At 46.6% G+C, this 13,793-nt stretch overlaps 2 protein-coding genes across 8 annotated transcripts in view; one reads left to right on the plus strand and one right to left on the minus strand.

Moving 5' to 3' along the window:
- The window catches only part of CRYBG1 (crystallin beta-gamma domain containing 1), a 188,956-nt gene extending 179,986 nt beyond the window's left edge, over positions 1–8,970 (plus strand). For both annotated transcript variants that reach the window (XM_045806962.2, XM_045806963.2), the window contains 5 exons: positions 857–996; positions 2,646–2,769; positions 3,177–3,335; positions 4,866–5,028; positions 7,440–8,970. In XM_045806962.2, coding sequence (XP_045662918.2) covers positions 857–996; positions 2,646–2,769; positions 3,177–3,335; positions 4,866–5,028; positions 7,440–7,528 — 675 coding nt within the window. In that variant the 3' untranslated portion in view covers positions 7,529–8,970. The remainder of the gene's footprint in view (positions 1–856; positions 997–2,645; positions 2,770–3,176; positions 3,336–4,865; positions 5,029–7,439) is intronic.
- The window catches only part of RTN4IP1 (reticulon 4 interacting protein 1), a 51,845-nt gene continuing 41,225 nt past the window's right edge, over positions 3,174–13,793 (minus strand). For 5 of the 6 annotated variants that reach the window (XM_087865353.1, XM_087865354.1, XM_045806966.2 and 2 more), the window contains one exon: positions 10,287–10,414. In XM_087865353.1, coding sequence (XP_087721479.1) covers positions 10,307–10,414 — 108 coding nt within the window. In that variant the 3' untranslated portion in view covers positions 10,287–10,306. Of the gene's footprint in view, positions 10,415–13,793 lie in introns of all 6 variants that reach the window. The other variant, XM_045806965.2, reaches the window with a different exon arrangement.

Raw genomic sequence — 13,793 nt, forward strand, 5'->3', positions numbered from 1 at the left:
TCCTCTCCACCCTCATCTGCTGTTTCCTGCTCGACAGAAATCTTTGTACACGTCAGGGCACATCCACATAAATGAAGCTGTAAGTTGCCGCACCCTAACCACAAAACTTTAAGCAGGGAGGGAATTTTTGATGTATTATTTATGATCTTAGGATTATTATCATTAGAGCTTAGACTGGGGTCAGAAGGGTCTGTAATTTGAAAAACAAGCATGAGCTGCCAGCTTTTTATTTTCTGAAAATCAGTGGACCTCTCTGCTCGTCGTCTTTCAAATGAATGAGGGCTTGAACGTGGGGCTTCCTGGGGTTTTTTGTTGTTATTTGTTATTTTATTTTTCTCTCCTTCTAACAATTATTCCTACAGGAAAGCTTAGGAGCACGAGTACACAGAATCTGTTGTCTTACTAACAAAACAAGAAGAAAAGACATTTGAAAAATGCTTATAAGGGGAAGGTTCCTTGATTAGGTCATTACCACTGTCCCCCTAGACCCCAGACAGCCAACATCCTTAGACCCTTACCATTTACTTACCCCCAATAAAAAAATGGCAAAATTGAAAATAAGTTACAAGTGTTGATGATTCAAATATCCATTCCTTTGTGCTTAGGATATGTTCCCTCCGCTTTAAAACACCGTTACATTTACCTACATTTCTATGCCGTAGGAAACCTTCCTGCTCCTCTGTCCTTCCTCCCTTTAGCTCTGGAGAACAGGACCACCGAGATCTCCAGGGAAAGGGACTTTAGGACAGGCTGAGCCTGGTCAGGTCCCGTGATTTGTCCTTAACAAGATGTTTCTGTATGAGTCCAAATTATCATCAAAGCTGAGTAGCAGAACACTATTTTTGTTCCTCGACAGGAATTTTCTGAACCAACAATTATTCTTTTTGAAAGAGAAGACTTCAAAGGAAAAAAGATTGAACTTACTGCAGAAGTAGTTAATCTCCGATCCCTAGGGTTCAACACACAGATACGCTCTGTTCAGGTGGTTGGTGGCATGTAAGTGACTTACCTTCTTATTCAATAAAATACTTGATTTTTAAAATTAGGTCTGACATTTCTTTCTCTCCTGTGCTACCTTAAGCAAACTGAGATATAACCTCTTATCCCCTTATTTCCTGTAAGGGGTAGTAATTATGCACCTTCACAGTACAGTTTGCCCACTGGGAAAAGCCATGTGCGAGGTCGTTTTCATCTCTTTATCTAGATTTTTAATTTACTTAAGGTAAGGACTTTGACCTTTAGCTCCTCTCAAGTTCCTAGGGGAACCCTTTGCAAACCAGTGCTCAGTAAACACATCGAGCACTCTTTTAGCAAGTAAGAAAGCGAGCTGATTTTTCGTATCCCTTCGAAAGACCAAGTCCTTTGGCTTTGGAGTAAGGGATGAGATCTTCCTTTACCGAGGAATGATTAGAAGATGCTGTCTGTGCACAATGATTAAAGGTCAACGTGGAAAGGTTTTTCTCAGCTTTGAATAATTTTGAAATTAAGATAGAAAAATGAGTAAGGACTACCCATATAATTAGTATACTTTTTAAAGATTTTATTTATTTGACAAAGCAAGAGAGGGAGAAGCAGGCTTCTTGCTGAGCAGGGAGCCTGATGCAGGACTCGATCCCAGGACCCTGGGATTATGACCTGAGCTGAAGGCAAATGCTTAACGACTGAGCCACCCAGGTGCCCCCATGTAATAAATATTTTTAAGAAATTATTTTTCTTTCCCTTATAAAAACAATAGGCATAATCTATCTGTATGCATCAGATATTGGAGGGGCCTACAGTTATTTACAGAACAATTATGGGTTATTATTTTGTTTTTATGATAAAATGGCTAAAATGATAACATTTTAGAGATCCAGGATTAAAAGTAGAGAACCATTTTTCATTGACGTCCTATATCAGCCCGAGAGAAAGGCTGCTGGGCTGCCTGCACGCCAGTCTGTACTAGAACCTATACTTTTCCAGGCATGGCACCAGCATCTTGGGGCAGAGACCAGAGTATCTTCAACAGTTTTCCAGATTGAGGAAGATTACACTTGTTTTAAATATTTATCTTTAACCCTTATGTAATACTTAGCATGTACCGCACGCTAAGACCTTTACAAATACTATTTAAATAAAAGATTATTACAACTGGGGGCACCTGGGTGGCCAGTCGGTTAAGCATCTGCCTTCAGCTCAGGTCATGATCTCAGGGTTCTGGGACTGAACCCCATGTCGGGCTCCCTGCTCAGCAGGGAGCCTGCTCCTCCCTCTCCCTCTGCCCGTGCCCCCTTTCAAGTATTCTCTCTAATAAATAAAATCTTTTTTTTTTTTTAATTACAACTGAAAATGTTTTACGAAAGCCTCATAGGAAGTACGGGGCAGCCTGTGGAAAGGACCGTATTTCATTGCCTTATTAGAGGGAAACACTTAACCTGTTTCTATTCCGGAATGGATCTTTTGGCATACTCACGTACCAAGAATTTCCTACTGGTCCAGAAATGGGTGCTTTAAGTGTTTTAGAAAATAAGGTAGTTTCCTTTTCTCCCCCAATGTATATTTAAAGCATAAAGCTCAGCGTAAAAATGGGAAGCGCTGTATAAATAATCAGGGCTAACTGTGAAATGGATATTGCCACTTACTGTGGTTTTCTACTGTTTTCCCAGATGGGTTGCTTACGAATATGGCAATTATAGGGGTCGGCAGTCCCTACTGTCGCCAGCAGAAGTCCCGAATTGGTACGAGTTCAGTGGCTGTCGCCACATAGGTTCTCTACGACCTTTTGTTCAGGTATTTGTTTTCCCTCTCCAGGTTTTCAATACTCTTCTCTGAAATCTTTTTCTTTTTTGTAAATGTAACTCAACTTTTTAGTTTCAATTTTAAGTATGAAATTGGTCTGCCCCCACCCCCTGAATTTTTGGATTTGGGCTCTGATTCTGGCGCTAAGAGGCGGTGATGGCTTTTGGAAATGCTCCCACCCCCAACATCAGACTGTGGGCTGTCCACAGGCTCCCCGTCTCAGGCACTTTGAAATTTTGACAAACTCTCCTCCTGGAGAAAATCCTAAAGCCTCTGAGGGATATAGAAATGATCCCTAGTCCCACCTCCCTCTGATTCCGCCCCTGCTGTCCATGCTTACTCTGTGCTCCTAACAGTACTGCCTGTATATGACTGTTGCCGGCGTCTTTGTCTTCCAGAAACGAATTTATTTCCGACTTCGAAACAAAGCAACAGGGTTATTCATGTCCACCAATGGAAACTTAGAGGATCTGAAGCTCCTTCGAATACAGGTCATGGAGGACGTCGGTGCTGACGATCAGATTTGGATTTACCAAGAAGGATGCATCAAATGCAGGGTGAGCTTCTAGGACTAGATAAGGGTTTGTAATAGTCTCTTTCTTCAGGTAGATGCTATTTAACACTTCCTGGAGCACTTTCAGAAATAAATTAGAAGCTTTTCCATGAAAGTATTTTTTAGCCGATAGAACCAATCTAGGAACTTAAAACGGGAGCTAAATCTAGCACTGATCCAAGAGGGAATATTTGCATCCGTGCCTGATTTCTAGGTAGTAACAGAAGGAAGTGTCTGTGTTATTCTCTCTTTCCTTAATCTACTTAGTATGGTTTATTTCAAGAAGCCCCAGCACTATAAATGCAAATCATTCTTGGTTTGGTTTGGAGGACCCCACAGACTAGGGCGATGAGATATGACCCTGTGTACAACACAATCCATTGCCTAACTGTCATACCTTATAAAATGGGAAATGGCCTGTCTCCCTCTTGCATCACTCCTGCCTGTATATACAAGACATGGCAAAGTTGAATGTAGCGTAAGACTTTATTAGAGAAGCTCACGCTTCTGTTGTAGATAGTCTTTTTAACTCCTTCTTGGTTTTATGGGCTTGACTGTTTGCTCCCGATTTTTTTTTTCTTAAAACTCGGTGCCCCATGAGTCAGCAGAAGGCATACAGCCCTGTGGAAGGGAGCACAGCCTGTTAATTGGGTCTGTGCTTGAGGGAGAATCAGAAGTACTGTTTAGACAGGCATTGAAGAAACAGCATGAGAAACAGAAGTGGCTGGACTATAGAAACATAAAAAAAAGCCAGCTTCTGTCTTTGAATTAAATACTTCAAGAAAACAGTGCCTTTCAGCAATTCTAATAAACATTTTAGTGATGTTAACTGTGAACTCAGTAGGTCAGTGAGAAACTATCCCGGATTATCACTCTTTTTATCTCCTATATACTTTTCATAAGCATTTTCTATAGCAGGAGGTGTTACCGTCACGTGAACACAGGACTATACAGTTTGTATATAAAGGATAGATTCACTTCAGAAAAGGACCCTTAAAATCGCTGCATTAAAACACACTCCCCTGCATTTGTATTTTATCCTTTCTCTTTTTACAGATGGATAGCATGCCTTTTTAGAAATTTGTTAGACATTTCTCATGACAAGAGAGTAAACGCAATTTCAAATTTTAAAATAGCAAAATGCCCTCTAAGCCACTTCATTGTTACGACAGCCTTTCAAATTAGAGATGTAGTCACGTTCCAGAAGGGTCAGGCTGAGCAGAGATGCTTAGGTCAGGGGAGATACAGCAACAGACCCCCTGTCTCTGATCATGGTCATTTCTGAAAGGGAGAACTAATGTTCTAAGGTTTCCCTGACTCACAAAGGGCAGAAATCTTACAAGAGACAAGAATGGAGAACTTTCCAGCACCCGTGTCATCTGAAATGAAGGTATAAGTATTTGTTGTTTGATCCCAGTTCCTCTGGCTAACGCTGAAAACAAAGACAACTTGAAAAATCAATTTGTGCCAAGAACTGATCACGGTCCTTGAATGTGTCTCCGTCTCTAAGCTGCCTTGTCTGTCCCATAAGCAGATAGCAGAAGACTGCTGCCTGACGATCGTGGGGAGCCTCGTGACCTCTGGCTCTAAACTGGGCCTAGCCCTCGACCAGAATGCCGACAGTCAGTTCTGGAGCATGAAGTCGGATGGCAGGATCTACAGCAAGTTGAAACCGAATTTAGTTTTAGATGTCAAAGGTAAGAATCCTTTATTTTCTCTGTTGTCTGTACTTAACTAAAAATGAATTTTTTTACTTGTGAAAACGAGCATACCATTAATAGTAAGAGATCCCTTCCTGCGTACCAGCCACTGTGAACACTCCACATGCATTTAGCTCACAGAACCTGCCAGCAACCCTGGGAGCCCCACGTTACCCCCTCCTCCCCTGTCCCATTTTGTAGCCCAAAGAGTGAGGCTCAGAGGGGTTGATCACAGTCTTATACCTGTAAGTGCGGAGGTAGAATATGGTCCTAGGCTGACTCTGAACCATCTGTTTTATTGTAATAGACTAAAAATCACCAAAGGCTCTGCTCTGAGTCCAGTTGAAGATTCTCGTGCGTATGCATGTATCACCTTGTTGAACTAGAGCTCCCTGGTCTTACAAGACAGTTTCAAAACCAAAGAAATGTGACCACATTGACATCATTTTTTTAAAAATATAGATTCATGTTTCTTACGTGATCAGTTTCCTGTCTCAAGGTTAAGAGGTTCCTGTAATCCTTATGAGCTAGTCTCATAGAGCATTTTTTATTCTTTCAACATGTATTTATTGAGTACCCACTATGTGGTGGACTCTTGGCTAGACACTGGGTACCAAAGGGGGGAGGGAAATACGGCCTTGGCTTCAGAATTTCCAATATAGAAGTTCTAAGCACATAGGACTTTTTGCCCCTTGCTACACTGGCACTGGACAGGGAGTAAGATACCTGGCTTCGAGTCTTGACTGACAAGAACTGTGGGACTCAAGGAGCTTCCTCCTTAGGGCTTTGATTTAAAGCTCCAAGATCCCTTCCTGAGTGAGGATTAGTGTTCTGGACGCTTGTGAACTCTAAGTATATCTAGGTAGGGTAGCTGCACTAGTCGCTTGCCTTGTTAAACTGAATTTCAATTGCTCAGAACGTGAGAGAGTGATGCCACCTTGTGGACAGGAGGGAGTAGGGCCTCACAGCCCCCACTGGCGCAGGGGAAATACAAATACTTCTCTGGTCACTTAACAGGAGACTGGGATTTTCATCAACTACAGCTGTTGAACCATTTGTTACCTGCTGACCTTGCCCCAAGATTTGTCAGACCATGGGGCTCTCTTGTAACCTATCTCCTGGTGTCTGGGGAGGGAGGCGTTTTTTGATAAGAGCCATGTATTATCTCAGGCCCTGTCCATTATGACAACCATGGAAGCGGATTCCTCCTCGCTTTAAAAACATCAAGAGTTTGGGATGATCTCCATTCTCCCCAGAGGCAAAAGAATGAAATCAGATGATTTCTCAAGAACTTTCTAGTCTTCCTGATTATAATTAAGATTATGGTATCTTAACATTCTTTCTGCATGTATTACATCATAATCCTAAAGAAAGAAGCAAGACGGCACTGTGATCCGAATACATCCCCAAATCTCAATGGAGTAGAGTATGTGTGGAGAAAGTGGGATTTTGGTGGTGGTAACTTTGTTCCCCACTACACACTTACACATACAGGCCCAGGGCACCTTGCTCTGGTATCTTCTCCTGCCCCTAGATGGGTAGACACTCTAGATTATCAATGATGATAAACAGACGTCTTTAAAGAATAAGAACATTTAATTCTTCTTGGCTTGAGGATGCAGTAGGATTTCAATACCAGTCACACTGTCTCACATCTAAAGGAACAGATTTTGATTTCGATGGAGTCCCTGTGATACAACCTTGGTACAGAGGCTTATGCTAAGAAAGGATAAGGTATTTGAAACGGTATTTATTCAATACTGAAAAAAAAATCAGATAACTTACTTTATACTTCTCCATCAAAAGAAGAGGCCATGAGGCTGTTTTTTTAGCACCCACGTATCTAAATATCGAGTAGGCACCCTTGGAAAGTATTCTTACATTCTGGTGAAAGGGAGTTTAAATTATACTAATTTTGCAAGTACAGTTAAACCACATCAAGTGCTATGAAGTTTCACGTACCAAGTGCGTTCCCAGGAGTGGGCGTGGTGCCCAGTCCGTGTATCTGGGTATCTTTCAAACCTCCCCTTTGCCCTAATACAGCATTTGTCATTGTTCATGCAAAACCTGTTCCAGCTGCCAACCCTTCCACTACTTTCAAGGCCTGGTATAGCGAATCCACAATCACTGAATACATTTCACAATCTCTTTGTACCTTTCCCCTTTTCTAGATTCTTCCACCACTCCCCACCCCATTTCATACACGTAAAAAGTGAGTGCTTCCTACCTTTAAGTCTTGGGTAGGAAAAGGAGCCTGGAGAGGTAGGACATCCTGTGTGGAGTTGTTGGTGCCCATCGGATGGGATGTTAACATAGCCGAGTGCTGATTCACCCTCTCAGCCCAGGCCTTTCTGCTCTGTTTCCTCCAGGCACATTTCCTTTTATTATTTTCCTTTTCTTTCTTTCAGGGGGTTCACAGTATGACCAAAATCACATTATCCTCAACACTGTCAGCAAAGAGAAGTTAACACAAGTGTGGGAAGCCATGGTCCTGTAAACCTGAAGAAAGCAGGAGGAATACTTCTGGAGGGCTTGCAGCTGCTTAAACACAAAAATGGACAGAGCCAGGAGGAAAGGGGACCTGCTCCTTCTTCAGTAACTCTCAGTCCTCCCCTGAATGACTGCCATGACCAGGACTACGGTTTCATCTTTTCAAAAGACTGTAATAGTCTTCGACCAACCATTTGTCCTTCTTTCATTTCCTGCCTTTCTTTCCTTTCAGTAGCTGCTTAACAGGTTGCCTCAGCAGCTTTTGGGTGTTTAAAAAAAAATGTTATATCAAGACTATGTACATTATTTCCAAAGATAGTGACAGGAGAGAACAGGACCAGACTTCGAATAGTCTTTGTGTGCCTACCAGTGCCTTAACACTTTCCAGGGAAGGATAAAAGCTCAAGTTTTAGCATCTGAGGAGAAATAATGTATCAGGCCAATGATTTTGGTTCTGTTTTCTGGAATCATTAATGATGCTTTATAGCAAAGTGGGGAAAGGCTGATCGAATAAGACATTTTAAGGAACCAAAAAAACAAAATACTATTTTCTTTGTTAGTACTAAGTTTACAAGATTTCACGTCATGTCCGCTAACATTAGCAGGATTTGGAGTATTTAACCCACTTGTGGGCTGCCCTGAAATGTGAGGGACGAGTGTCGTTTAATGCTTTTCTTACAGATGCCCGTATCCTATTCCCATGACCTAGTTTATTGGTCCATTCTCGCTCCTCTACAGTTCGTTCTGAGGCAATGTTCTCTGACCCTTCGCTAAGCTCAGGCCTGTCGCCTCACACGCAGCCTTCCTACCCAGCTGCACGGGCGCAAGGCCTGCGCAGAGCCGCCTCTGGTCTCTGACCTGTTGTCCCTGTGGCCACAGACTCCGGCAGACCTGAGAGATGGGGGAGGGTCAGGAGGGTGACCAGCAAGTCTCCAGAATGCGAACGAAAGAAAGCCTGGAGAAACACTTGTTCAAATCACAGAACGCGGGAAACCCTAAAATGCAGCATTTGAGCGAGTTTACCTGCTGACGACACCCTGGCCCATACGGTGCTATTCAAGCAGTGCATTCTGGTTTTGAACAAAACTGCTAGACCTTCTTTGCAGACGCTTTCCTCTTGTCCTCATTTCATCATCCTTGTTAATAGCGGTGCGCTCATCCCAGGAAGAGCAAACCTCGTTTCCTTCTCATCTGCTCCCGTGTTTCCAGTGCTCAAAGGAGGCTCCTCTCTGGAGTCTCGGGTAGGCAGTTGTGCTCAGGAGCTTAGCTTCTGTTTTACAGTAACGTTTGCACATGTCCAACAGCTGCCAGCAGGTCTGTCTTGTTCTTAGCTGTACAGCTGGGCCTTCAGGCCTTTGTGCGGATCACTACAGCGTGTGGGGGTCAGACATTCTACAATCGCCAGTGTCGAATTCCTCTCTTGAATAAACTTGTTTCTGGTTAACTGTATGCATGAGCGCTGAGCGCGTCCTTACCGTGGACCCTTAGACACGTCACAGGTCAGAACCGGCAGACTGACGAGGAAGAGGCAGGTTTCAGGGTGCTGGAAGGAGGCAGGGCGTTCCAGACTCAGTGGTGGAGGGGCACGCTCCGCTTTCCGAGAGAGGACCCGAGGGTAGGTGAGGTCCTCCCTCGGGAGTCCTGCCCCCTCACTGTACCACCTGGGAGCCCGCCAGGAAAAGAGCGGAGGCTGTTCAGAGGGCAGTCAAAAGTGGCTGGTACCGACAACAACAAGAACATTTTCTCTCTTCTGAAACATATTTGTACTGGTGAGACCAGCCCTTCCAGAGAGAAGCCCTCATCCAACACATTACCAAACGAGTGTCTAACAGGACGAAGCCGAGAAGCAAGTTACAAGACAAGTCTGTGTCCAAAGCTAAAAGCCCGTCGCTGAGGTGCGGTAACGAGGAACACACCAGGAGAGAGACACTTACCTTGAGCGAAGGTCACAGATTCAACAGCTGCAGTGGGCTTACTGCTGGGGTAAGTGCAGGCATTTAAGGTCAGAAACTGGAGAAGGGTTGCCATTTCCATGGAAAAGTCCTCAGAGACGCATGTTTCAATTGCTGAAAAAGGCCTAGCCCTCATGCAAAATGTAAGGGTTTTAAAAAGTTAGGAACTTTAGCGTCCCCTTTCATTTTCTTGAGAGTCAACAACCAAATCACCAGCCCGATGTTATATGTGACCCTGAGGACGGATTCGGCACTCTGAGGGTGGTCGTGACCACAGCAGAGCACAGGAAACCGTGCCCAGCTGCATGCACCAAGGAGCACGGTTTTAAAGCAGGAGTAGCCGTAAGGAGCCACTTCCCGCTGCCATCCAGCCACAGGCCCAGAGCGTTAGCGTCTCACGTGAACAGTCTGAGCTACTGCAACAGAAGATGACCCAGCAGTGGGAAAACCTGGTGTGAAGAAACAGCTGGAAGAAAGCTCTGCAGTCTTCCCGTGCAATTCCTAGGGCAGGCCAAGCGCGGATAGTTGCATATCCTGTCTTGTGTGTCCCTCTGCTTGGCTCAGAGGACTGCTCGGCAAACAGGAACGCAGGGATGTCGGGCAGGGTACTAGGCAGCGCTCCGAGCAGGGTGACAGACTGGGGGGGGGGGGGGCGCTATAAAACGAACCTGTGCTCAGTTCAGAACACAAATAACTGGTAAAAAGGTGTCTGTTTTTTTTACACTTCTATCATGGAACTTATCATCTAATCTGGAAAGCAACGGTTACAGAAACGTCTGGGCCGAGAGGCACTCACCAAATAAGAGCCAACAATCACCACACTGAGTGTTTATTTAAACGACATTAATTACGGTCTTTCCTCTTGCGTGTCCTCTTTCTACCTTCAGGAAGGCTTCCGGAACTTGAGAAAAAGGAAACGTTTTTTCAATAACTGGCTGAATCTGTAAAACACAAGAAGAAGTTGACTGGTGGGGAGGAAAGATGCAGGTTTTCAAGGCAGATCCGTCCACAGTATCCTCACTGCGTCCCTCCAGGCCAGCCTCTCAGTTCTGTCACGTGCTCCTAGGTAAGGCACTGACCGCCACGCCTCTGCCCCGTCTCTTCTGCCGCCTCACTGCATCACTGACGCAGCCCAACTGACCGTCGCTCAAGTCTGTCTTCTGTGCTGGTCATGTCATTCTCCTATGCAGAGCCCCTCCACAGCTCCCAGGCCAGGCATTCCAAGGCCGCCACCGTCCCAACCTCGGCCCTCATGCAGACACTACACTTCATCGAAATGACCTACTTATCATTGCCTGAACGTGCTATGTGTGTGCCGCTCGGCCAGCCACCACCCTTCCAGGCCAGGTCTCACACTACCCTGCCTGAGCCCCCAGCCTGCAGTGCGCTCCCTCTGGACTTCTTGGGATGTGGCTGGCCCTCTGCACAGACGGCCTGTTCCAGCAGCACGCATCTCAGCCACCCTGTCGTGTAGGGTAAACACCAAAGGGAGCATCCCAACGTCTTGCAGGATGGAGCTCGGTGGCCCCCTCGTAGGCACTGGACAGACTGACAGATTCTTGAGAATCTGTTAAATGTCTGACATATCTACTCAGCCAGAGTTTGAGGACCTATGGTCCAGGCCGCCTCTTCTGGACCCTCCACCCCAGGACAGGAGCTTAATAAAGGTCACTTGGGTGAAAGTAAGACAATTGGCAAGCAAGAGTCTTACGTGGGCTCTCCGGGTTTCAGGAGAACCTGTCCCAGGGTGGGGCTGTCCTGGGAGGGTTTGCTAACCGGCCAAGCAGCTGGTTAGAATTTCCAGGACCGCCACCTCGGCCAGCTCATAAATGCTGGAATGCTGCTGGTTCTTGTTCCTGCATTAGTGCTGCCTTTTGAACACAGGTCCCACTTAGCACCGTCTCTCCTGATGCAAAAATCCAGCTGAGCTCCTCCTCTTCAAAGCTACAAGCGAACGTCCATAACTGTCCCCTGGGCATTTCAGCGGCCTGCCGCCCACCGCTCCACGGACAGGGAGAAGTTGTTAGAAGGCCTAAGCCAATGCCTACATTTCGTGACCCCTCTCCTTTCACAAGAGGAAGACATGTTCTTGGGGGGTTCGGAGCCCCCGCTGTACCCTCCTCTTGTGTGAATTTCACAGCCCCGTCACCAGAAGAGGATCTCTGACTCCAAAAGTTCCTTTCTCCAGAGAGTTCAAAATGCTGCTCTACCCACAGATCGTGGTAAGCTCCGAGGAAAGGTAACAGCCAGCACATACTGTCCTATGTGCCAGGCGCTCTCCTGAGAGCTGATGCGTTTCACCTCATTTCATCCCTAGGAGGGAGGTACTATTACTATGTCCATTTGCAGACAAAGAAATTAAGACCCAGAGTTAAAGGCAGCGCCCAATTTCACACAACTGCTCCGAGGTAAGGCAGGACTCGGTGTGGTGCCAGGGTCTGTGCTCGCAGCCCCCCCCCCCCCCACCCAGCCTGTCAGGTAGCACTGGCTGCTTTCTGCATCTACTCCCGAAATCTAAAGAGAAGGAAAGGTAGCCAGGGCTTGTAATGATCTATCACAGTGTACATCTGGCTGGCCCGCCCTGTGCCCAGACCATACCAGCTGAGGACCCAGTCTCCAGGCCCTGTGTCCAGGCCCCCGAGACGGCAGGTGCATGGCACATAGGCCCCACTCCCATATGCACCTGCAGACATCACTGATTATTAACCACGGACCTGTCCTCCCCTCCCGAGCAAGCTAAGCATGACCTCAGAATCTTCTACTATACCACAGACACTATGAACAGATTTGAGCTGACTTGGCAAATGAAACCTAGCTGCCTTCTCTGGTAAAAATGGAATGCACTAAAGGTGTTTCCTGCACGTCCCACAGGAAACTTCCCGAACCCATCACTCTCTTTAAAGCCCCTGGGACGTTGTTTGTTGAATGCTAATTACCAAAAAAGGAATCACCTGAATGTATGCTTAAAGTGCAGAGTCCTCTGTCTCTGGTTAGAACAACCCAATCGGAATCTCTAGGGGCTCGGGTGTAGACCACGCATTTTCAGTATTCAGATTCAGCACACTGGCGTGGGGATCACTGCAGCCTTTTGCCTTACTCTTAGGGTCCCTGACTTGGATCAGACCACATTCAATCATCCCACAAGGACTGACCAGGTGTCTGCCTTCTAAGTGCTAGGCACTGACCCAGAGCACACACACACAACAGGCCCCTGAGGGTAAACCAAGGAAAGAAAGGAGGCAACCACATCCACTTCTCACTGAGCTTCGAACACCGGCAATGAAAGCACCCCAGCCCCGGTGTTACCAGAGGGTCAGGGAGGAGGAACCGGGAAGCCACCTGCTCCACTCTAGAATGAACTGCGCAGGCTCGTGCAGCTATGTTCACGTTCGAACTCTGACCGGAGCCACGGATCCCGAACTGATGACACAGCCAGCCTGCAGTGACTGCACACTCTAATCTGGCTGGTCAGGCCTATTGTGGCCAATAACCCCAGAGGGCTGACTGGGCCAGAACGAGTCATTCAGCTCTTCCCATAAGCAACAATGAAAAACAAGGCGTTCGATTAACAAGCAGGCAGATGCCACTGCTGGCTGAATAGGTGACAGCAAACGGAGATTAACTGGATAATGAAGCAGTGTCTACACAGAGCCTCACACCAGACCTAGAATGCGTGTTTGTTACGGACAAAGAGATCAGAGTAAAAACCCGGAGAGGGGAAAGAAAGGTTATGGACAGTGAGGTGGGGACATTTATGTGATGACACTGCTAGAGTCCAGCCGGCACGGGGAGCCCCGTTATAAAGCGGGCGGGCTCAGCGCCGCACTCCCCGCTACGCAGATGCACGGGGCCGGCAGCTGACTGGGGGACGCTCGCGGCCGCGGCCTTCATTCCAGTCCTGGACCCAAATTCGGGCTCTCCTGGTGGTGTCTCACCTTCTTAGACAAAGGCTGTATAAAGCCAAGCCCCAGGACTTGGCGTCTGTGCCCACATCCCTCTTATGAGAACACAGGGCCAATGGGCACCTCAACTTCCCTGGTGCGGCCGCGGAATACTGTTGTTTCCAGCCGCGGGCCAAGCCTCCTTGCCTCTGAGGGCAGAGGGAAGAGAAACCCTCTGCGGGAGAGCTGGTGGAGGGACGACACCATCTATGCAGGCAGAACAGCAGGCAGAGAGGTTTTCCCTCAATCCCCACTTGCCCAGCAAGAACAACACAATGACAGAGCTTCAAAGGGACCTAAATATCTGAGCAAGCCCGTTGGATAGATCAGGAAACCAAAGTGCAAGTGGCTAAGTGCTACGAGCAGGGTGAGAGCTTCT

The sequence above is a fragment of the Ursus americanus genome, chromosome 11 (genome assembly GCF_024610735.1).
Source record: "Ursus americanus isolate L20-20 chromosome 11, mUrsAme1.1.p, whole genome shotgun sequence".
Classification (NCBI taxonomy): domain Eukaryota; kingdom Metazoa; phylum Chordata; class Mammalia; order Carnivora; family Ursidae; genus Ursus; species Ursus americanus.